Consider the following 25,190-nt stretch of genomic DNA (forward strand, 5'->3'; position numbering starts at 1 on the left):
TTTTGGAAATAAAATTGCGAGAAAATGAATCGAAAAGGGTGTTAATATGTGACGACCAACGACGACGACAGCATATCATTATACGTCTGAATCTTTTAGGAGGCAAGCTTCTTTCTTATATGGTCTTATCATATTAAGTGGTACTCGAGTTAAGAATCATGCAAAATGTGATTCATGGTTGGAAAGCCTACATAATTTTATTTTTGATATTTTGTTTAAAACGTTATACCAAACAGAAATTAACATGTGGTTTTTCATATTATCCCTGTTCATAAGAAATATAAATTATATAAAATGTACTGTATATTCTTTCGGGTGTATCACATAGTACAGAAATTGCACGATTCTTAGCTTTAGTACTACTTAATTTCTAATCCATTGGACAATAACAAACACATGACAGTGAGTGAGAAAATCTGATGATCTTTTAGAAGCGCTACGGTTTTTTTTCTTTCTTAGAAGCGCTAGTTTGTTTTTTTTTGTTTTTTTTTGTGTTTGTGTGTTTTTTTTTTCGAGCATTTTTTGTATAAAAAGATAAGAAATAACGAAGCACTTAAAATTTTTGTTTGTGTGAAAGCTTTTTCATAACTACTCCTCGTTTCGTTTTCTTCTTGTACTAAGATAGATTCTCTGTTTCAATGATTTTCGCGTTTTTTTGTTTGTTTGTAGTATTAGCTTAACATATTAAATTAGCTTAAGTTAATTTCAAATGTCAATTTTCCTACACAGACTTTTTGTATCTCTTGACTTCTTACAATTAAGCTTCTGGAACAGGATTGTGTTGCTACAAGATTGAAGTCATCACTACAGAAGTTTTATGGTCGTCTACATGAACTCGTGGATCGCTACGGTGTATCCATCTGCACCATGAAAAATGATTTGTTCAACGTGCAGTCATAGTTTTCCTTTCCTCAATCGTCTACCCGGACTTGACTTTTTATGAACAACCTGGCGGATGTTTCTAGAAAAGCAGAGGACTTTTACACTACCAGTGCACCTGGTCCATGCTCCCAGTTTTTAGTGAAGTCAGAGTTGCTCAATTACTTTTGTTACTTTGAATGTATTATTTTAGTTACTTTATGTTCTTTGTTGTGTGTGTCTATTTTCCATGTCTGTTTCCTTTCCTCGTTCGTCTACCCTTGACTTGATTTTTATGAGCTTTTCTAGAAAAGCATACGACGCTTACCTTACCGATGCACGTGGTCCTTGTTCCCAGTGTTTAGTGGAGTCCGAGTTGCTCATTCACGTTTATTACTTTGTATGTATTATTTTAGTTACTTTATGTCCCGTGTTGTGTGTGTCCGTTTTCCATGCCTGGTCTTTGTCCCTGGATTACATATTTTTCATTTCCGTTAGAATCTTGGTTCCCTTGATTATTCTTTCATTTGATTTAATATGAAGAATAATTTAAAAAGTACGTGTGCAGTATTTATTTATCATAAAACGACCTTTGCATTTTCATGTTAAATATCCCAGGAACTATATATACTTATTGGAAGACCGAGTATGATGAAGATATCGTCCGTTTTTGACACCTTTTCTAATTCTCAAAGTCTTCCTTTCTGACACTACTTGACCAATTGGAATCAAACTTATTATGACTGTTCATTATTGTATGAGGGTGCTAGTCAAAGACCTTTACCTTCGATCCCAATAATCGGACAAAAACAAAACAAATAATAATAATAATAATAATAATAATAATAAATAACAACTAAACACCCCCCCCCCAAAAAAAAACCCCCAAAAACTAGATGTTCTAAATACATGGAGAATAGAAATCATTAAGTTGTACTATTTGGACAAAAACAAATCTTTGATTAAAGAGGCCCTTGTACTTATTTCACTATTATTATGCTGCCTGCAGAGCCATTTGATAAACACAAAACATTGATCATTTGTAAGAACATTCTTAACAGCTTAACTTGTGCCTCCACCAACATATTTATTTCAGTGTAATAAACTCTCGACAAAAGAATAAAGCAAATGCAAGGCAAAATTAAGCACTTTGAGGAAACTGGCAGGAACAAAATGGGGTGCAAATGAAAAAAAATATTGGATGTTCATGGATGACAGGAGCAAAATCGCACCACCAGGACTAAGACACAGTTCAGAACCAAATATAACGAATCATCAAAGGTGACATGAGGTCAACACAAAAACAGAATATGGACCGGAGGTGATAACGAAGATAAACACCGCTAAGTTAGAGAAGGGAATGCAAAGTAATGACATAAGCCACAAAATACCAGTTTACTCAAGACCATCCAATGGATAATACATTTTAAATCAACTCTGATCAGTCAGGCAAAAAAGATCAAGTTTTGTATAAGGGATGAAGGCTTTGTGGAGAGAACACAAAGAAACTTTATAGAAGCAAGTCAAATCCATAGCTTTTTCTGTAAATGACTACCCTACTCCCCTAGTGAAAATAAACTGAGAAATATGCCAGCATTCATACATCAGTACCAAACATCACTTCAAAACAATTGAAAAATCTGACGTCTTATTACGACCATGCTGGAAGAACAGAATCCCCAGAATCATTTACAGATTGATCAGCCACATATGATACAAACAACGGAAGAGCTTCTATATATATATTCCAATATACAAATGCAGAGTGGCGGTCTGAAGAAATGTTAACAGCTTGTATTGTTCCAATTACAAAGCTGAAGAAGAAGCAATAATCCATGCTGCACGCACATTAAAAAAACAATACCATTAACACAAGTCCACTCGTTTTCCTGACAGGTGGCTCTTTGTATTTCATCCTTAAGCAAAACAAGATACTGAACAACAACAAGAGGAAAATTCAGTCTACCTAAGACCATCATCAAATTCCCAGCAACAAAACACCTACCACCAGCTGTCGAGACCTGGCGTAACTGAGGACGGGACACAACAGAATAAATCTAAATATAAACTGAGTGTTGAAAGTCATACCATCTCAAATGTGTCTCTGTAGTGAGGCAGAATTGGATACAACCAACATTCTACAGACATGCAGAACTCACCAGGCATTGGAATAACAGATATAGCCATTACCAACATCAATTGAAGAAAAGCTATATGGAATAGTTGATGACTTCGTTCTGTTAGGGTGGATTTTATTACTTTTGTTGTTGGGGCCTTTCGGAACTTACTTAATGGTGTATCTACACTTGTTGAAGACCTTTTTGGTGATCTCTGAAAGTATTTACTATTTTGTATTTAGGTTAGACGCTGGTGCATTTGTTACGTTTCGCCATACCCACTCTATTTTTTATTACTAAAGACCACCAGATTCGTAGATGCAGAAATCTAAGTGTGAAGGCGGATGGCAAAATGTTGAAGTAATAATTTTAAAAGTTTGTTTGAAAATCAGCGTTGTAAAGTTATTGAGGAAATATTGAATCACAATTTTCTTTTCTGACAATGGCTGAGAAAAAGATTTTTTGGGCTAAAATTTGGAGTAATATAAATTGGTTGGTGCCATAAACGGATTGTGTGATTAACTTAAAATTCTGAACGCAAGGCACAGCTAAATATGATCGCAGAACAGTTGAGGCAAGTATGGACACACCATTCAAACGTGATACAGCTTTGAAATTTGATTATGTGTAGATATTTGATACAGTATAAGAATTTGACCAGAATTGAAGCAGTCATTTTTTGGCCAATTATTCCTAAATGGTGAAGTTGAAATCTCCAACAATCAAAACCTTCCTTTAGGGGTACAGAACTTGTGGTACAGTTTCAAAGAAATTCATGCCCTTTTACTCAAATTATTTTCCAGAAATCCAAGAAAAAAAACAAACAAACAAACAAACAAAACAAAACAAAAACAAAAACTTATTTCTGGCATTTAGTGGTCACTTATTCTTACTTGGTTCATGTCAAAACCCCACAAATCAAATTCATCCTTCCTTTAGTGGTATGACATCTCGTTGTAAATATATATAGCTATACAAGATCCATTCATTGTTACTCAAGTTATTGTCCATACACATGGAAAATGCTTGGATCAGGCCCTTCATTAAGAAAAAAAATAATCAAGCCTTAACCCCCAAAATCAATCCCAGCATTCCTTTGGTGGTATAGCACTATGATATATGATTTCAAAGCGATTTTTTCATTAATAGTCAAGTAATTAAATGGACATCAGGAAAATGCATACTTCCTACCCATAATTTCTAAAATATTCAAGTCTGAACCCCCAAAATCAATACCGGTCTGACCATTGTGGTATATAAACAACATCATAAGACATTCTTATGCTTTTACTGGTGTTATATAGTTAAATTCTATGAAATGCTTGTTTTTGGCCCCTAATTCTAAAACAGTAAGGGCCATAGCCCCCAAAATCTATACCAAATAAGTGGTTTTTAACCTTGTTATGAAATTTCATAAAGATCAACTAATATTCAAGTAATCACCAAGTGTCTAAGAATGAACAAGACAACAGTGCAATACCATTATACTACCATAAAGTTTTTGTAGTATAAAAACTGGTGACTGTTTATAGAAACAGCGGCTACATTTGTCAACAATTAAAAAAATAGGGGTCAAACAGTATTTTTTACCAAAATTCTCAAAAATAGGTTATACAAATTTAGTCTGCGGTGGTAAAGTGTTCATTATATAGTTTATCTATGAAGATATTTTCTAAAATATCTGATGACCCATTTTTGTTGTTTTTGTCCCCCTTTTTCTTTACAATTCTTGCTATTTGTTTTTTTAATTTCATTATCTGTTCAACAGATTTGTACCAAATGATCTGAACTGATGTGGGAATTTTTTATCTGTGCATACTAAGAATAATGCAGTTCTAACTGCAATTTGTATATTACAGCTACAAAACTTGTGGTTGTTTAATGGTATTCTGCTATCACAGTCTGTAGACTCTGTGGTACTCTGAGTATTAGTTACTATTGAATATCAGATTATTATTGTTTAGAGGGTTATGAGCTAAGGAATTATGGAGTTATAGGTCAAAAACATACATTTCATTTCATTTGACAATATAACTCCAGTAAATGTTAAATAACATTTTATACCACAAAGGTCAGACAGGTAGTGATATATCAGATGCAATATTGCAGAAAATTAACTAATATTGTTAAAAGTCAGCCAGTGAGAGAACTATGGTTTCCTGGACAGCTTGAGAGCCTCTATCTTGCAGTTTTTCAGCCGATATCTTGAAAATCCTAATAGATAGAACGTTTCAATTTATGTAATGATCTTTGTTATAAGGCCTACAAAAGTTGGCATTTAGTTGAAGTTGTAGAATGAGTTCCCCAGCATTTTAGCCAATATTTCAAAATAATTAAAGATAAATAGAAACTTTTGGTTCTTGAAGTGATCCTTATGATCAGCCCCACAACAGAGTTGTGGTAAGGAAAGACTCCGTTTATGAAATACTGTCCTTGAAAGGTAAAAAATAGCTATTTTTGTAGTTCTGGGCATATATAAATAGACCTTGGCAAATAGGGAAAAAGGTTTTAATTGCAGGAATATTCATATGGCAAGGACATGGGTTCAGGCTCTTTAGTAATTTACTTAGTTTTTTTCAGCATTGTTTTGTTTTCTTGTATGGTTATCTTTAGTGGTATTTTTTTCCATAATGTGGAGAATTTTTCGTTTAACCTGCAGATCTTTTTATTTATAAAAAATGGGGAACTGTTTTAATCATGAAATATGTAGTCAGACCTGTCAAATTTATCACAAAATTTACTTACATAAAAAAATTGATATTATTCAGTAGACTACTTTTAAAGACTCACATGTAGCTCTAAACTGAGGAACTAATGATAATATATATATGTTGTAGTTTTCATTAAATTCAATATGATTGATTCACTTTCATCTTTGTATTTCATGTTAATAATCTCATTCCACAATAAACTAACCTCTTGCTGTTTTAAACAATTTTTTTTTAATATATTTATTGACTAATACATACATGTATCAATATGAATATTCATACAATAACATTAGAATCTGATTGGTCAGTTTGTGTAGACATTGTTCTCCTGACTGCAGGTGTTTGTGTAGCTATAGTATTGACGGTCACTGGAGTACGTGACATTCCACCAAGCATGTGCATCAAATCACGACGCTGTATGGAGGAATTAGTTTTGGGAGGTTCTTCTTCATCATCTGTAACCTTTAAACACCTGAAAATGAAACAAGAACTCTATGAGTGACAACTCACTAGTAAATATCCCTGCTTTCAATCATCACTGTAAAAGGAAATTTTTTTATGGCTAACTGGCATTGGATATATTAGTACAAAAAACATACCACGATTCAGTACACCTACATTAAGCTTCATAAAAAATATCAACAGCCTGAGACTTTTCTTACGAAAAAAATGTGCTATTGAATGACAGACTCAGGTAAAACAGTTTACTCCCTCTGCTACAGATCTGTGGTATAATAAAAATAACAAACTTAGTGTACATATCTTTGTTTGATTAAGGAACAAATCGGGAAACTTTGTCTAACAGAAGAAGCCTCACTTTGTCAGTAGTTAAAGGCAAACCATATTACTGTTAAATAAGTGGTTTGATGGCCCATTACTGATTCTATTAAGAGATTAATAAGTACCAGTATCTATTTGTAAATGTATCAGGGTTGTAGAGTGAAAACAAGTCATTGCTACAAATGAAGAAGAAATGTACTATTGTCAAGTTAACATTTATAATATCATTGGAAAATTGTGATAAAATAAAATAGCATTGGTCAACTCCACTCAGATCACATTGCTCAATTAATCTTGTGAAGATGGGCCATCAAAAATGAACTAGTATTATTGAGGAAGAAAGAAGCCCTTGTTTAGTACGTACCCAGGTCGACAGATCTGTAGGTCACCACGGTTAGTACCATAAACTAAACCATGTCCAGGTGTTGGTAACCATCGAGCTGAGTTAACACTAACATGAGCCCTGATGTCCAAATTACATGGATGTGTGATATCCATTATATGCTGGAAGAGAATATGAGTACTGTAAACATATTAAATTTTGCAGTTGCTTTTATTCACATATTTTTTCATGCAGACATATTCATAGATATCAATTTTCGCTCTTACAAAAAATTATATTTGCAGAATACAGTGTTGAAAATCAATTATGCAGGTACTGCTGATCGCAATTCTGTCCACCCTGAAAATCATGAAATATTAGTATACAGCGAAAAATGAATATGTTCACAGTACCCGTATACTACTACATTGACCTACTGTAGTACTGTCCATAATGCAATTGGCATGTAGCGCAAAGTTTCTAAACTTGGTTCCATCTTTTGCCATTTTTTAAAAATTACTCTTAATACATCATTACCAGTAAACTGTTTTAGTGATCAAGTGTCAATACTTCTTAAAACTGATCATGGAAAGTATTTGATACTACAAATGTTAAGTTTGTATGTCAGTTCTGTGTCTGTAATCAATCAATGTATTCTACTTTTATGCCAAGATTCTGATCGGGTTCTGATGTTCAACTGGTTTGAAAGTGTCTGGTTTTCAGGGATTTTTATGCCTGATGTCATACCTTAGTTGACTTTTCTCCTGCTTTCTGTGTTTCTAACTTGTAAATCTGTCCAACAAGCTGAAAAAAAAATCATATAATGGTCTTCTTCACAGAAAAGGAAAACTATAATAAATTTATTACTAAATAATTTAAAAAAAACTTTTGAAGAATAACACCATTCAAAACAATTTAGGAATATTTTTAGAGCAGCATTTAAATTATTAAATGGGTAAGCTAAATCTGTAAGTCATAAAATGCTAAGTTCTTTTTCCCCTTTAACCTATTTGTCACTACAGACAGCCTCACTCTATTACCAAGAATAAATTGTTATACCTGATTTGTATTAAACACCCAGATAAGCCTCTTAGCAGCTAAGCCCACCAGTACATGCTGATTTCTAGGTGATATACTCACAGATATTGCATTAGGACCTACAAAATATATTTCATTTTGTTCTTTAATTTATTGAGCAGACCTGCACTACTCATAACCACTGTGTAAGACTTTTTAAGTAAAATGTATATGTGTCTAAGTTGTTGATTTAATTTAGCATCCTATTTATTGCTTTCAGTTGTGTTAATTTTGTTTTAAGTCCTGATTTTTCAAAATCTGACATTTAAATTTCCTCTCAACCATATTTCTAGATATCATACTGTCATAACCAAAATTATTCTTAAAAAAAGTCACCCTCTCATACCAAATCAACAAAATAAAACCAAAATCCAAGCTTTGTAAAATAAAACACAAATAATCTGTTTAAGATATTCCTACCAAAACTTTTTGTATAGAGACAATCTCCTAAGTTTTCTGGTTTTAGAGAGTAAACAGCGAGTATGTTGTCATCAGGAAAACCACGGTGACTGGGAGCGAAAGTGGCTAATAATGTACCATCCTGGGAAACATCACAGCTGGCGTCATTATGGAGTTTACAGTATGGAACTATTATATTGGCTTTTTCTGTAAATGGAAAACATTTTATCATATGAACCAATTTAGTTGAACAAATTTGTTTCACTTCAGAATACCAATCTTATTATTCCTCTGTGGAGAAGACTTTTTAGAGAATATTTTTTATCATACCTTTTTGTCAACTGTAAAATAGCTAAAACTATTACACCACAAAAAGTAATACTACAAAGATACTAACTTGAGTAAACAAAACTTTCTGAATAGGATGTGGATTTTATTTTCAAAAAGCAGTCAAAAGTATTTTTTTATAAGATGCATTTTAGATGCAGTTGAAATAACATCAGAAGTTAAACATAAAAGAGTTTGGGCTAATGTGGACACAACATTCAAGGTTAATGCAGCTCTAAATTTGAAAATTTATCAAATGTGGACACAACATTCAAGGTTAATGCAGCTCTGAATTTGAAAATTTATCAAATGTGGACACAACATTCAAGGTTAATGTAGCTCTGAATTTGAAAATTTATCAAATGTGGACACAACATTCAAGGTTAATGCAGCTCTGAATTTGAAAATTTATCAAATGTGGACACAACATTCAAGGTTAATGTAGCTCTGAATTTGAAAATTTATCAAATGTGGACACAACATTCAAGGTTAATGCAGCTCTGAATTTGAAAATTTATCAAATGTGGACACAACATTCAAGGTTAATGCAGCTCTGAATTTGAAAATTTATCAAATGTTTGACACAACATAAAGTTACTGGCACAGTAAGAAAATGTTCTTATAAAGTTTGCATCAGGGTTTTATGTAATACAACCTAATATTCATAATTCAATTAATATGTCAAAACTTTACATGGCTGTAAGATTTTTTTTCATTTTTGCAGTAATATAAAAGCTTGCAGGTGTATAATATTAGTGACCTACCATCAGATATATCAGGTACTGGTTCTGCAACCATGTCCCAGTATTGGATACGATATGTTTGATTCACTATATTGCTAGCTACTGCTGCTTCTCCTCGACCCATAAATGCACCTGTGAATAAGTATTACATACTGTGGAGGTACTTTTACTCATGGATTGCAGATAAATTGTTGGTTTATGGATTCTTAAATTTATGATGTGAAATTTCCCTCAGTACAAATAAATGGATAATATGTATAAGTACTTTCACAGTACTTAAGATATTTCAGACCAGTATACGTAAGTTAAAAGAATAAAAACTTTCATGTCTTAAATGTAAAGGTACATATGCTATCTTAATTCAAACATATACATGTAAAATGCAACAGCCCTTGCCAAATGTATATATTTTTAGTCATTTCTATGAATTACCTATGTACCAATGTGAAATGAGGATAGCTTTCAAGTAGTGTCTTGAAGTTTGATATATTTGTACACTTTCATTCACTTTTTACAGACCTGATTTTCCTCCACACCGTTGTTTCTTTTTTAAATCAAACCCATTTTTACCATGGAGTCAATAAAAGCTTCACTAACAATCAGTGTTTACTTTGCTTCCTAATTTTAGTTAACTTAAATTTGTGCATAATGTAAGTATATCCAATAACAACAAGAGTAAAATATTCTCTGTGTCTGGGCATTTTTGTTGTAACACTGACCTGCTATTGTGTGGTTTATAGCTCTCTGTACAGCATCCTGTGGTCTATTTATAGTATCATCAAGAATACTGACAGAATAATGAGGATGCAGATGGTGCCTCTGTAAGGTCTGCCAGGTGTTTGATGGTGCTTCTGTTCTGCAACTATTATACACAGTACTTGTTACACTGTTCTTAGAGAAGTAAATTTACTTTGTAGGAACTATACAGCAAAATGGAAAAAACTTTTGACCTTGGATCACTACAATTACGGTGAGTACTTCTAAACAATTCATTCATTCTGTATCCCAGGTTATTGTTTAGTGAAGTGGAAATGGACAAGCAGTTCTGATTGATTTTATCCAAGCATCGGATTTTGATTAAATATTTGATGAAGCATAGTTTTTTCAAACAAAGAACGAATACAATAATTAATTTTATAGTACTGGTATTTTTTAGTGAACACACACAAAATTAACAAGTTACAATTATTTTACACACTGATTACATCTGCCAACATGACATTATAAACGCTGAACTTGACTTATAATGTTAGTATATCATCTATTTATTGGGTCAAATGTAATAAACCAGAGAGACACAATATGGGATTAGGAACGTGGACAGAGGCGGCAAGATCAGCTCCGTATCATGAAGGATGGAGAAGAATCGTTTACAGCCCTAATCTCCCTCAGGAGAAAAGGAATTAAGTCAAGTCTGAAGTAAGTCAATACATTACCAGATCAGTCAGAAGGTGACACAGAGATACCATTTTGAGTGAAGTTGTCAGTTTGTAGGGTAGACAATATTTAGATAAATTAGGATCACTTATCTACATACTCACATTAGAAGTTGCCTCTCAAAATTTGCAAAACAACATTTATATTAAAAGTATCAAATAATCACCTTTGATAAACTTTATTTAATAACTAAATCTGGCTCTCTGTCAATGTTGATACTTACCCACTAAACACAAAAAAATTCACACTCTGTAAGCCAAGAAATAACACACTAGGAAAACATTTGCAATCTTCAACAGGTTTTTCAGTTTACGTAAGGCTAACAAAGATTTCTTATTGATTCATAATTGAAACTTATATTTTTAAATGTTTTTACTGTGTTAAAGTTCATCACCCCACATCCCTTCTCCAAACTACTTTTTCTTTCCAGCCAACTTAAGAGTTACACTCATTATAGATATTATATGTAGTTCATATATTATTAAAGTATGTTCTCTTTCTTTATATTTATGTATATATGAAAAAGACTGAATAAGTATGGTTTACTTTTGTCCAGTTCATTTTTTTAGCAAATAAAATATGTTCATCAACACTAACCTCTGATTTAATGAGACAACAGGCTGAGGTTGAGATTGTCTGGGACTAGAAACTGATGTACGTAAAGCTGTTTCCAGCAAATGGGTCCTATCACGACTCTGCTGGTTACCTAAAAATTACGAAAATAAAATACTGAAACCTACAAATTAAGATGAGGTGGTTATAAAATTATTCCTACAAATAATGAGCAATAGAATACACTAAAATACATCCAATGTATACACACTGTTATTATGTTAACTATTCCCCAGAAAGATGACAAAAATACTTTTCTTTTGTAAAAATTATAAAACTATTCATTAATTTGCCTCAATTTTTATTTTTAGTATCTAATGATAGTTAAAAATTAAAATAAACTGTTAATTTTTCTATTAAACAATAAAAACGAGGAAATAATCTCTGAGTTATGATGATTGTTTTAATTGTGATTTCTACCGGAAGTTATTTTCTTTTGAAACCTTATCTTTAAACTGTTACACAGTAAAAATAGCATCACATGTTTCCATGTGCTTCATATGACATATTACATGACCTATATAGAAATATGTTTTCATGCATGTAATTGAAATGTGTTTTCTTAAGTGATATATAGAAAATGACTGTCATTAGATATGAAGTGCTATGTTTATCATGTGTTTGTCCTAAACATGTGAAAAACATGTTTATTTTTCAACCTTACTTTTTTGATAAACTGATAGGTTATAGGGACCTGCAAAGTTTCACGTTTTTTTTTTCTAATGTGTATTGAATATGTAGAAATCAAAGAAACTAATACCTTGCTGATTCTGTTCATTTTCATGTGATTCTCTACAACCTGTAACTGTTATCACTGGACGTGTGACCTGTTGATTGAGAGGTACATCACGATCTCGGTGAGAAACTTCCTCTCCTAAACCATGATCTACTTGTAATTGTCGTATACTTTCCTGGAAACTATTTCTCAGATCATTTATTCTTCTATCTAACTCATTCATTTCCTGTTCTAGACGTGTAGTTATTGAAACAAAGTTACTATGAATATTGGCGTAATTTTCAGTCAGAGCAGAGACACAAGTAGCACTTTCACCATCTGTTGACACAGGATTGGTTCCTTGTTGTGATTGGTTACCAGGTGAACTCTGTTCTGTTGTCAAGGAGGATGTAGAATTAGCATTCGCCCCTTGATTATCAGAATGTTCATTAGCCTGACTAGATTCAAGTCCTGAAGCACTATGTTCTGAAGATACAGGGTTACTTATTGTATCAGCACTATCATTAGATTGAAAAGACGAAGAATTAGAAGTCTGAACTGATCGTGCTAGCCTACTTAAGATAGTTGATGAGGATCTTTCAGGAAATGTGTTATCACTGTGAATGGATGACCTTTCATTAAACCTTGGTATATTTGAATGTCGTCTTCGTAAAGCTATGAGACGATTTCTGCAGTATCTTTGGCGACTCTCTAGTTCAGCCTGACGTTGTTGAAGTAATGACTGATTGTTTCTACACAAAAGTCTCATGTTATAGTTCCTACATACATCACAATGTCCATCACATTCTGAATGATCTAATGTAGATCCTGGGAGAGCACTTCTGTCAGAAGAAGGTGTGGATCCAGAGGCACCACCTTGACCATATATTTGCCTCTGAAATATATTACCTCTTCGACCACCTCTAGAACCAATAATTCCTGCTCCCTGTCTTGTAACATGGGAGGGTCCAGCAGCTCTGCTGTGAGATGAGGGGACGATTACTACAGGACGAGGTTGTGGAGGAATAATAGATGGCTCCTCTAGATCAATCTCCATCTCTTGAGGTGCAATCCTAGGTGGAGGACTCCAGGACAGATCTTCTGAAAGTACAGGGGGAACACAACTTGTAGAGGGCTCTGGTTCATCAGCTACTGCACTACTTGTAGCACCTCCTGATGATAGGGTTTCAGTCATGTGTCTAGCATACTGTCTCGCAAAACTAAGTCCCTCTTCATGGACTGGTGACTGAGGTCTGTCCAAGTCTGTATCACTGGCAACTGGACCTTAATTAATTAATTAACCTTGTACATATTAAACAAAGTTTTTTTAGTTTTATTACCCATTCTATATGAAATTGACATGAATAACTACATGTAGACACATATTACCTGTTTCTGAGGAAACATTTAATTACCAGTTTTTCTTAAAATCAGACAGAAGGCATGTTAAAAACCCACTAAATTCAGTTTTATTTCTTAAACAGTTACTGATCACATAACTAGCCTTAGTTTTTCATTTGGTTGTTGGGCTTTTGAGATAAAAAATATACTTTGCAAGAGTTATCATTCTTGATTTTATTTGGTTGATTTTTGTGGGAAATGAATGAATGATTTTCTAAAAAGTGCAGATCTGGAAGCAGAAATGTTAATCATTATGTGAAAATATAGCATATGTAGACTGAAAAAGCATCATTTGTACTGGAGGGTTTTCTTCAAAATGAATCACCTTTCTATTGGCAGTGTCAGAACTTTATGTGGAATGGTACTTAAATTTAATTATAATATTACCCAACCACCAATTGATAAGACAACAGTTTTAACACTTTTTTGTCATAGATACTCCAGCAAAGTACAATGTTTACCTTCATAAAAGTAAGTGCAAATAGTTTTAAGCATTTTTAAAGATACAATCATCTGTTAAAATACTGTGTACCCAAAAAATTTCTACAACCACCATTTTGAAAAACTGTAAAATTAAAAGTGCATCAATTATAATGATTTTGTTAAATTTTAGTGGTAGTGAGAAAATACTTTATCCTGATTTTTTTAAAATTTCCATTACACAAGCTTAAACTTATTGACTATGACACCTTAATCAATTGTATTTTTCAAAATAATAAAAGAATCACTAAATTTCCAAATGTACAGTAGACAAAGAATATTCAGTCTATCTATAATATTGCTATAGAAGATTACCTGATCCAGTAGTAGCTAGATTAATAACTCTCCCTCTCTGATATGTCTGGAAACAATTCACAAGGTTATCATACACATTACTCAGGGCCCTAGTTCTTGACCTCTGACCCGAATTACTGCCACTACAATACAACACATCATACATAAATGTAAAGACCTAGTAGGATAGCAACTAACTTGACTCAATCAATTTTGTTTGTATACAAGTTTACTAACTCACCGATTCTTTAAGGATTATTATTAACTTTCTTAACAATTAAGTTTTTCATTGTCAGATGTTGTTCATTTTTAATGGTCCAGTTGTTCATACATCAAAATACTCATATTGGTGGCAGCTAATATAAAAGGAACTCATGTTCAACAATCCTGTTTAAATATTCCATAAAGTATAAACTGATACCACAACAAAACTTAAGTTAAAATTTGTGTTGTACTCAAAACATTAATATAAAATGACAAAATGGCTGCCAAAACATCCTAAAATATATAGGATAATTGGATTTTAACATCTTATGATACCATATTATACCTGAAATTATTCATGACTGTTCATATTTATAATTGGTTATTTAAGCATGGGAAGGCATAATATTCTTAATACTTAAGCAATGCTTAAATCCTAAATTAAATTCAAACAACGATGATTTTTTTCTTGAAGTAAAAACAAAGTGCATTTTTATATAATGTATAAATTACCTCAGATATGACACTCTAGATGATGAAGACTGTTGTAGTGTGGTATTGTTTGTAATACCAGTGTAAAGATGATGGCCATGGGGGTGGAATTTTATCCACCTGAAAATGTAAAATGTTTATTTTAAATACATATGTACCTATTTTGTATTGGTAACCATAGAAACGTAATAATGCTAATACATATTACAATTCTTTCACTGACTTTTTATGAAAATGTTAACTAAAGACATTTGCTAAGGACTTAAAATGTAATTATAATATGAAGAATACTAACCTGAGTTAGGGTATAAAGAAAATGTCAAATTATTTAAGTACCGGTCCATACAAAATTTAGACACTGCCAATAGTTGAGGTGATTTATGGTGCAGAAAAACCCAATGAACAAACAATACTTTTTTTCAATCTACATATGCTACATTTTTACATAAGATAGTCCTTTCTTTATTCAGTTCTGTATTTTTGATAAAACCATACTTTCACCTCCTACCAGAACCAACCAATCAAAACAGAAATAAGAACAATACTTTGGAAAGTGCCAATGTCATACACAATCTGTATAATTTATATCTCAAAAGTGCAACAACTGAACTGGTTATGTAGTCTGTAAATGTTTCTAAATTAGAAATAAAGTGAACTTGGTGGGTTTTTGACATCATAAATCACGTCCAGTCTGATTTTTATAGACAGTAACTTTGTAAGTTTTTTGGATTGGTACTTTCTCTCTATACCAACCTGACTCTCTCATAATCATGTTTAGTAGAACAGCATGCGAAAGGCTCTGGTTTATTCCAATCCCAAAAATAGATTTTATTTCCTGCAGCAAAAACCAGGACATTGTCTGTGGGGTGGAAAGCAAGGGAAGCAATCACTGTGTGGTCTTCGCAACGCCAAACTTCTGATCCACCACCCTGTCAAAGAAAAAAAAACATTTTTTTATCAACAAAAAATTTGATTCATATGTTAAAAAATTCCTTTGATAGTTATTAATTATACAAATTGGTTGGTGAGTAATTTATCTAAAATAATGTTTACTGATTTAACAACAAAATTCATGTTGTGATACAAGAATAACAATATTCTTCTACTTACAAAAAGGTCCCAGATTCTGACCTCTCCGTCAAGGCAGCCAGAAGCTACAATTTGATTAGATGATGGATGGAAAGCTAAACACCAAGGAGTTCTAGGATGTCCTTCTAAGACATGAGTACATTTCCCCGTAGCGGCCTCTGTAATCCTTACACTGTGGTCTCCATGGGTTGAAGCTATCTTTGTTCTGATAATACATTTTAAATCAGTAAAACAAAAAAAAAAAAAAAAAAAAAACAAAGATATAAACATGTACTCTATTAGTGTAATTATACAAGTATCATAATTCTAATTTACATGTCAGTATAAGCTACACAATACTTCTTTATTTAATGGGTAATAGTTCATTGGTAGCTCTCTTAACATTTATTTACAATTGTGTGTAGCTTAGGGCCTTTTTTTTTAATATCAATATTTTTAGTTTGTCTAAATTTTGTTACTTAATAGTGTTGTTTATAATTACTTACTTACATTAGAGCATCATAGTTTTCAATGGTGACAGTACATTTAAAAAAATAGACACCCCATTAACATTCCATTTTTTACAGTTCTGTAATTGAATAATTTTTTTTTACATTTTTCCTCATGAACGAAAGTTATCAGACCAGAGATTTTGTTAATGCATCAAAATCTCCATTAAGAGTCAGTCAGACTATGACTTTATTTAATATATTAAAAATTGACTTACCTATCTGGACTGAAATCTATCAAAAATGTGGCTCTACATCTTCTCGACAAAGAACAAGCCTGTAACACAAAAGATAATATTGGTCTATAAATACACTGTTTCCTAAATTTACTCTTATATGGCAGGCAGTCTCAGCGTTCTAGGGTTCCTCATTCCTGTTGTTCTAGGGAAAGTGCAATTTTGGTATGGAAAAATTATTTTATTATGTACCATTTCATGTTTGGACAACTTGAATTTCTGAAAGATTTTTTTTCAGTTTTGAAAGCAGCTTTTATTTACAAAAAAAAGTGTAACTTCATTTTGAGATTTCCTGTTGAAACTTAAAAGTTTAAATGACACATGCCAGCTTTGTCTCCCATTAATTACATGTTTCAATATTTTCTCAAGTTCATTTCATGTTAGAGATACATGTATACACTAACTCAATTTTACTCAACAATCGAGATGAAAATGTATCACCAGTTCAATGAAAATCAACAATTATTCAAAACCTTACATGATTAAATTTAAACATTTAAAATTAAAAACATTTTAAATTAAAAATTTAAACCTCCTTGATATTAAACTTATCTTTCTTTTCCCTATTTTTGTCCAAATTGAATTTTTAATGAATATCTTTACAATTGTTTTAAAGAGGTAGATCTACATTTAAGGTAAGGGAAATAACTCTTGAAATTAGTGATTTTTGTTTGTATCATTTTCAATTTCACTAAAGCCTATCAAGCTTTCTTTTGAAATGGAATGAAATCAGTCTAAGTTACTTTAATGCTTACATAAGATTGATGTAAAATGCTGAATACAAACGTTCCAATGATTTGTAAGAGTTGTGTCCCTTACCCTAGGCCTACCTCCTTAAGAAAACCTTGTCATACATTGTAGTAATACTGTATTTGATTTTTTTATGTCATTTGTTTAATGAGGGTCAGTCACTTGTTGGTATTTTCTTATACCTTTCATGATGGTATATTCTAAAGCCTAAGTCTTAAAAGTCCTTGTCAAACAATATCTGAATATTTATACATGTATGATACCTTATTAACTACAGGTTTACTAGCTATCTCATCGTAAAAATTTTCCACTTTATTTGTAGGTGTCCATTTCGTATAACATGATCCTAATTCTCGACTGCATAGAAACTTTGTTATATTTGACATTCTTCCAGTTCTAGGCAAGTCTTTTTACATCATTCTGCTGGAAATAAAAAAAAGAAAATTGAAATCCTTAAAGAACCTATTAGACATTGTTCACAATGCCTAAAGCTGTCAATAGACAAACATACTAGTAGCAGGTTCAAAGGTAAAGATCATCTAGATTATCATTCTGATATGTTTAACTAGGGAATGCTCCTAGTTATATAGTCCCATTAAAATCAATCAAGATGCTGTGACAAGTAATCAGAAGTCCAACACTATTTCAAAGTAGAATTACTGGTATTTAAGTACATCTTTTTTTTTGCATGATAGCCAGAACACTGATAACAGCTGTGAAAAAAGTAAATCTCATGTCATACATGTCTAACTGACTACCTGGGATGACCAGCTATTTGTCTGGTACTGGGTATGCCTCTCCTATCTTTTTGGATCACTTTTGCATTTTTAGAGCAAGTGGCCCATGATCTCTGTTTTTGATTTCAATCATAAAATTTGTTTACTACGATAAAATGAATTAAATAACTAAAAGTGTTTTGTGAAAATAAAACTACACAAACATTGAAAGTGATAATATCAATCATCATTACACTCCAATAGTAATCCTATTCACAATATAAATTATACATAACAGGTTCTGTCTAATTTTAAATCCATTACATACTTAAGTACAACAATAACATGGCTGAGTTATAATATAGGACAATAACAGAATCATGGTAAATTAAGATTAATGAGATAAGTTGGTACTTCTACATTTGATTTGACACCATGACCCCCTGACACGGTCAAACAAGCCCTACAGGTGAATTGCTGATCAATAAAACATGGATATATATATGTAATGGTCAGTACTACCTGTCTGGACTAATACAGGTATATTGAAGAGACACCATACACTAATTGACCTACTGGTATAGGTATCAGCAACCAACATGATATTCGTGAACAATAGAAATGCATGTTGATATCAAATGCACAATAATATTCAGTTAATTTAAATTTCCTTCTGACAAGTTTTACATTACAGAAATTTTGTAAAATGCAGACACGCACAACATACATAAGCTACCATATTAAAAATGATTATTCATTTGACTTTGGCAGACATTAAAGTCAATGTGATAGATACATGTACTACAAAACAAGCTCTTTGTGTTCTGCATACAAAATGTACATCATCATGTATAAACCAATATAATACGAAATAAAATGCTTTGCAGGGCGCAGCTTGATACAAACACAGAGGATGAACGTTGAACAGTTGGGTTTGTTTGTTTGTTTGTTTGTTGGGGTTTAACGTCCTAGCAGCAATATTTCAGCTATATTCAGACGATGAACATGAAATTGATGATAAAATGAACATGAAATGATGATGAAATGAAAAAGGGATGGGACACAAGGACAATGGGGTCGACAAATTTTGATTGCCACTGGAAATAGGGAGAGGTGGGTAGGGTCGGACAATTTAGCCTTCTGTGGCAGAGCCCTATGGTTCCTACTACGGGAGAATACCACAGTAGGGTTCTTTAACGTGCAAGGAACGTGGCATCTTTCCCAACATGGTGCACCACTATGGTTTGCGGTCAGGTTTTCCGTATTATAGCCTGACAACCCCAGCATGTAACACACCAGGGGTACCCCATTCCACCACCTGGGGTACACATCCCAGTTGCTCTGTGGGCAGAGTGCCCTAGCCCCCGGCTAGGGTTCTGAGCACTATTTAGTCGCCTTTTATGACAAGCTTAGCGCTGCTGCAGGCCTATTCTTTTAACACCCGGACCTGCACAGGTTTTGAACAGTTGGGGGGTAAGTATGGACACAATTCAAACTTGCTCAGACAACAGAAAAGAAAAGTGATCTGATGTGACATCTCTTTGACATACGATACAATTATATACAATACTGTACAACAAACTTGTCAACTCTTAATGAACATGTGATCTGCTGTGTAAATTTTGCTTAATGAACATTTGATGTGTAAATCAAAGTTTGTTTATGATACATTTGGTCTTCAAAATCTACACCTAGCTGGCCATAGCTGCTATTCCACATTTTGTCCCACTGATTATCACTGGACATTTGACACAGGATAAAATTTTGACCAGAACTGAAGAGGTCACTTTTTGGCCCTTATTCCTAAATGGTTCCAGTCAACACATACAAATCAAATTCAATTCTTATCTTACTGTGGGGATATGGCACCTTATGGTACAATGTCAAAGTGATCCATTCCCTTTTATTCATGTTATCAGTCAGAAATTAGAGAAAAAAAAAACTTGTTTCTGTTCCCTTTGTAGCCCCTTATTCATACTTGGCTCAAGTCACAACCCAAAAAATCAATCCAAGTCTTCCTTTTGTGGTATGGCACCTTGTAGTAAAATTTATATGAGACCATTTCACTTTTACTCAAGTTTTTATACAGGCAAAAGAAAAATGCATGTTTTTGCCCCTAATTTCTGAAAAAAAATTAATCCAAGTCTTCCTAAAATTTGGTGTGGCAAAATGTAATACAATTTCAGATTCATTCCCGAATATACATTTTGTGCATAATGTACCAATGTAATAAAAAGAAATATGAGGAGACTTAAAGTCATATCTGTCACTTGGTTTTCAAAAACATAAGCATGTACATGTAGAAACTGGGAAAGGCCAACTAGTAGTTTGTAGTTCAATTATACAGTATGTTGGAAGTTTTGTGTCAATTCATCTAGGTGTTCCATGTAAACGAACATCCAATCTGAATATTTCGCAAACTGGTTCACAGTATGCTGCGATGCATCACGATTTTTGTTTTGTGTTTATTAAATGCCCTTCGTAATCAGAATGGCAAATTAATAAATAAATCAAAAAGTTCAATATTAAAAATTTACAATAAGCTTGTTTTCGAGAGTTACATGTAAATTTGAATTTGACCCCCATACTTTGCTTTTTTCCCATATTTTTGCAATTCATTAATTATTTGAAGCATAAAAATTTAAACAATGGATATAAATTAATTCAGTACATGAGTACTTTGATATTAGCTGCAGGTGTGTGTTTTGATCACCACGTTTTAAGGGGATTTAGGGACCGGGGAATGAAATGGTGCTTTGTCCATTTGTTGAGATTACGTATTCATGAACATTTATGTGTTTGAAAGAACAATAACATTGTTTTAAAGAATTTAAATAATTTGATAATATCAAAAAAGTGTGGACTTACGGTCCCATTTGAAATTGAAAATGCCACTGAAGACATTTTTTTTAACCTAGACCCAAAACAAAAGAAGTGATCTTTTTTAAAGCCTAGCTAAAATATTAATGATGGTAACCAGAATCAAACTGCAATTGTTGTAGAAACTAACTTGGGAGCTGGAAATGATTATGAACCCCCTATTGAAAATACTGATGATGGTGGAGTCTTGTTATCTAGTCCTAAAGCCCACCACATACAGGGAGGGCAACTTAAATAATTAGATTACTAATATATCATTACCCCATAAGGAAATTTTCCTCCACCAAGAAGGGAGATATATGGTAATGCTTAGACGGTAACCTTTTGTGTACACATCTCCTCTAAAACCACAGAGTTGACAATCAGTGAATGGGATAAAAATTTTGAAGACCAAATGTAGCATAAAGCAAAATTTACACAGCAGATCACATGTTCATTAAGAGTTGACAAGTTTGTTATATAGTATTGTATATAATTGTATCGTATGTCAAAGAGATGTCACATCAGATCACTTTTCTTTTCTGTTGTCTGAGTTGTTTTTCCCTTTATAGGCCACAGCACAGCTGGGAGAGAATAGACACATCTTTCAATCTTGATAAAACTCTGAATTGGGATTTTGACACAAAATAAAATTCTTTCCAAAATTAATGTGGTCCAATAAGTATTATTATAACTTAGAAATTTGCAATTAGTTACATGAGAAATAAAAAATTTCTACAAATTTGATAATAAATCACCTTATATCAAGAGACTTGATATTTTGTACAAAAATAATTATGGGTTAAGTGGGACCAGGGAAAAAACCAACAAAATGAAAATTCCAACAGAATGTCACTACCTGAAATTTTCTATTCCAGTACTGTCAAAAAAAAACACAAATTCAATAGGACAATGCATAGCAAGAAGTTTTGCTTTAATCAATAATATACATGTATATTAATTTCGCTGTAATAAATTTGGAAAGGCGTAAAGGTACTGATTAGAAATTCAATTTCATGAATATATAATACAGCCAATTATTCTGTCAGCAGGCTGATTTCATTTTGTCCAAAATATTTAGTTACTTGTACATGTAGCTAAAAGAAAAATTAACATTTATCTAAACAAAAAGAAAATAAACATGTAAAAATGCCTGCTTATATTGTATGCATGTAAGTAACTTATAACACATATAATTAAAAAAGGGTGTTAGTAAATGATGCGCATACGTGTTTACTTCTCCCTGTTCATCTCCACTTCTCTCTAGTGTCTCTCTCAAAGAGAAGTCGCTTTCCCCTGTTTTTCTCCAGTAGCTTGAGCCCTGAAGATTTATGTTTGCATTAAGTCAGAAATATCTTCCTTCATTTCTTTCTTTTCTTGTACATTTTCATTCTTATTCCATATCTGCCAACTTTTGAAAATGAAGGTGGGGCAATGTATGAATGGACAGACTCAGTGTCGCATCATATTTTGTAAACTGAATAAGTTTTATTTCATAAATATATGAATGCCACCCTTCCTGTATTAAAAGACCTTCTGCAGGTGCCTCCTTTAAGAATTAGAAAACACATATTCCATATTACCAGAAGAATATTTGTATTGCACTTGGAGATTAGTTACCACTATTGCATTGCATATCCCTGAGCAGGTGTACGTCAAAACATGGAGGGTATAAAAATGTAGTGCAGTTTCTTTTTACCTTTCTACAAACTAATGTTTTGTCAAAAGATATGAACAATAACTTATGAAAAAGAGTAAACATAGCACTATAAGATCACAAACTTTTTGTTAAGAAAATTTAACATTTATAACATAAAGGTGTTCTACTGAAAAGATTGGTTTGATGAGTGCAAAATGAAAGTGAAAGTAGAGAAAATGGCTATTTATAGTTCAAGACTACTTTTCTGTCATATCTTTGTGGACTCACCCTACTTTTTTATCTTGAAATTAATCTTTCAGATGTCCTTAGAAATGCTACATAAGGGAAAGTTTTATTGAATCAATTTACATATTTTTATTTTAAATCCTAAAAATATACATTTCACAATAAAACTCTATGGGAATATTAATGCAGTATGGTATGAAAGTCTTGTCATGCGACTCTGTTATTTCATGAGATTGGGTCCTAGTCTACCATTCAAATGCATGGAAATTGGCCATAGACAGAGTATTGAGTTCAGTAATAAAAGCAAAAAAATCTTTTTGAGTAAAAATACAGATTGAAAATTACACAATATCCAGTTTAACATTGTAAAAATGTTAAAAAAAATAAAATAGAAGATTTTGCATTGTAATGCAGCCTTTTGAGAACCCACAAGTAAACAATAAAATGAAGATCGATCAAGGATTTCAATACATTCCACATTAGAAAGAAAAATGAAACTAGAACAAGACTTGAAAATCCTCTACAGATTCTACCACGCCTTAGATGTGATTAAGGGCAAGAGGTTGTTTACATTTATGCAATATTATGAGGTGAAATGGTGCATGAAATGAAACAAATATTCAATATTGCTCTAATTAAATTTGAAAATCTTATTCAATTAAGACGAATGTTGTTTCTTATAACTATTGCACTCATAACTTTTGAAAAAATTCCTGTACTGTTGAAGATATAGAACATGTAAAAATATTGAAATTATAATGGAGGTGACTGACATTTTGAATAAACTAACATGTGCAACATGCAATGGTTCTACAAAACTTAGGCCTGTTCACTTAAAAATATATGTGATATTTATTGTGCAGTAGAAATTTATTATCAACCAATGATTCACTTTCCAAAAAAATGGTGATAGATCCAATCGTATCGAGACCAATTTTCTACTTGTCAATCATCACCTGATAACTCTGATCAGCTAACAATCACTGATATTTACCAGGGTATTACCTGAGGGTTAATTACAAAAGGATCAAGTTAATGAAGGTGACACTTCTTAATTGGTTTGGGGTAATTAATGAACAAGACTGTAATCTTAAAAGGACATTCAGATAATTGTAAATGGACTCTAAGGGGATACTCAAAAGGGGCAGAGGGGCATGGTGCACCTCCATTTTGCCCTAGCTAGGACACTGATTACATGTAGATAAGACCCCTAATTGGCCATAACTCTTTAAATCCACCAAAACTTCCTTTCGAAATATTGACAGTATGAAATTGCCAATCAAGAAATTTGTATGCCACAGGCCATAAAGAAGAGTGCTTATTTTGTCCCTTGTTCAATCCTACATGTCCTACTACATGTACATGCAATTTGTATTAAATATTTTGTGATGAACCCTTGCAACAGAGGCATTTCTAATAAAAACTGATTGCTGCATCCATATCCTGTACTATCCATTACGCATCCAACTATTTAAGCAATCATATTAAACCTGATTAACATTTGTAATATAAATAGGCAATGAATGTTGCAGTGTAAGAAGTTGGAGCATGTAATGTTCCAGCTGTTGAAGTGGACATGTTCTTTTTTTATTGCATAATAATACGCTTCATGTTAATTCTAATGAATTCACAATGCCCAATAAAGATTTACATTAATACCCAAAAAAAAAACGGACAAACATTCAAACTGAAATCAATCCTACATGTAGCTTATACAATGTAAAAGGAATTTTTTAAACTTCCACTTCGAAACAGTTACAATGTCAATGACAGTGTAGACTTTCCACACCAGTCATCAGTCAATCAAACTTGTGCATAAAAATAAAATGTCGCACAGATAATATTTGATTTTATAGGACTATTATTAGAACGGATCATGTTCAGGTAAAGTTCAAATAGACAATGATGACAAAAGCCAAGAAATGGAATGTGTTTTTTACCCCGAATATGCAGCGAATTTCAGACTGAGTAAGTACATGTACACCACAGTTTTTCCAGTTTAAGCATATTCACTTCTTTCAAGTAAGATATATATATATATAAAGAATTTTCTTTACCTGAATAAGTCTTAACAGTACTCTGCCGGGCTCTGGTCTAATATAAATAAAAATCCATGAACTTTTCACCCCATATCAACCGGAAATTGGAAATAGGGGAATAGCGTGAATAAGGGTATGATTAAGGCGAATAGTTTGTTA

The 25,190-nt window shown here is 32.5% G+C and overlaps 2 protein-coding genes across 4 annotated transcripts in view; one reads left to right on the forward strand and one right to left on the reverse strand.

Moving 5' to 3' along the window:
- Nucleotides 1–5,894: 5,894 nt before the first annotated feature.
- On the reverse strand, nt 5,895–25,165 carry LOC148614806 (activating molecule in BECN1-regulated autophagy protein 1-like). 2 transcript variants are annotated; one of them, XM_088589202.1, is made up of 16 exons: nt 25,050–25,165; nt 17,796–17,955; nt 16,765–16,823; nt 16,080–16,263; nt 15,723–15,898; nt 14,991–15,089; nt 14,295–14,416; nt 12,144–13,382; nt 11,369–11,477; nt 10,054–10,196; nt 9,356–9,466; nt 8,286–8,471; nt 7,848–7,945; nt 7,536–7,592; nt 6,831–6,970; nt 5,895–6,158 (listed from the first exon to the last, which is right to left on the reverse strand). In XM_088589202.1, exons 2-16 carry the CDS (start codon nt 17,916–17,918, stop codon nt 5,963–5,965), a joined length of 3,042 nt encoding a protein of 1,013 aa, XP_088445328.1. In that variant the 5' UTR covers nt 17,919–17,955; nt 25,050–25,165; the 3' UTR covers nt 5,895–5,962. The 2 variants fall into 2 exon arrangements, with proteins under 2 accessions (XP_088445328.1, XP_088445329.1); XM_088589203.1 differs by having other exon boundaries at nt 17,796–17,952; nt 25,050–25,148.
- LOC148614807 (ATP-dependent RNA helicase DHX33-like) overlaps nt 18,602–25,190 on the forward strand; it is a 30,354-nt gene continuing 23,765 nt past the window's right edge. Inside the window, exon 1 of one of the 2 annotated variants that reach the window (XM_088589206.1) lies at nt 18,602–18,631. Coding sequence is in view for 1 of the 2 variants with exons in the window: in XM_088589204.1 (XP_088445330.1) it covers nt 24,920–24,960 (41 nt within the window). In the remaining variant the exon portion in view is untranslated. Of the gene's footprint in view, nt 18,632–24,825; nt 24,961–25,190 lie in introns of those variants that run through there. The other variant, XM_088589204.1, reaches the window with a different exon arrangement.

Source organism: Perna viridis, chromosome 6 (genome assembly GCF_037379345.1).
Source record: "Perna viridis isolate PV_CMFRI_1.1 ecotype Kerala chromosome 6, ASM3737934v1, whole genome shotgun sequence".
Taxonomy (NCBI): domain Eukaryota; kingdom Metazoa; phylum Mollusca; class Bivalvia; order Mytilida; family Mytilidae; genus Perna; species Perna viridis.

What these genes read in the sequence shown, in the direction of transcription:
- LOC148614806 (XM_088589202.1), bottom strand. Translation starts at nt 17,918, where the DNA reads ATGTCAAATATAACAAAGTTTCTATGCAGTCGAGAATTAGGATCATGT. An exon ending in TCTAGAGTGTCATATCTGAG is followed by an intron (nt 14,417 to 14,990) that starts GTAATTTATACA and finishes GTTGTATTGTAG; the next exon opens with TGGCAGTAATTCGGGTCAGA. An exon ending in CTACAGATCTGTCGACCTGG is followed by an intron (nt 6,159 to 6,830) that starts GTACGTACTAAA and finishes TTTCATTTTCAG; the next exon opens with GTGTTTAAAGGTTACAGATG.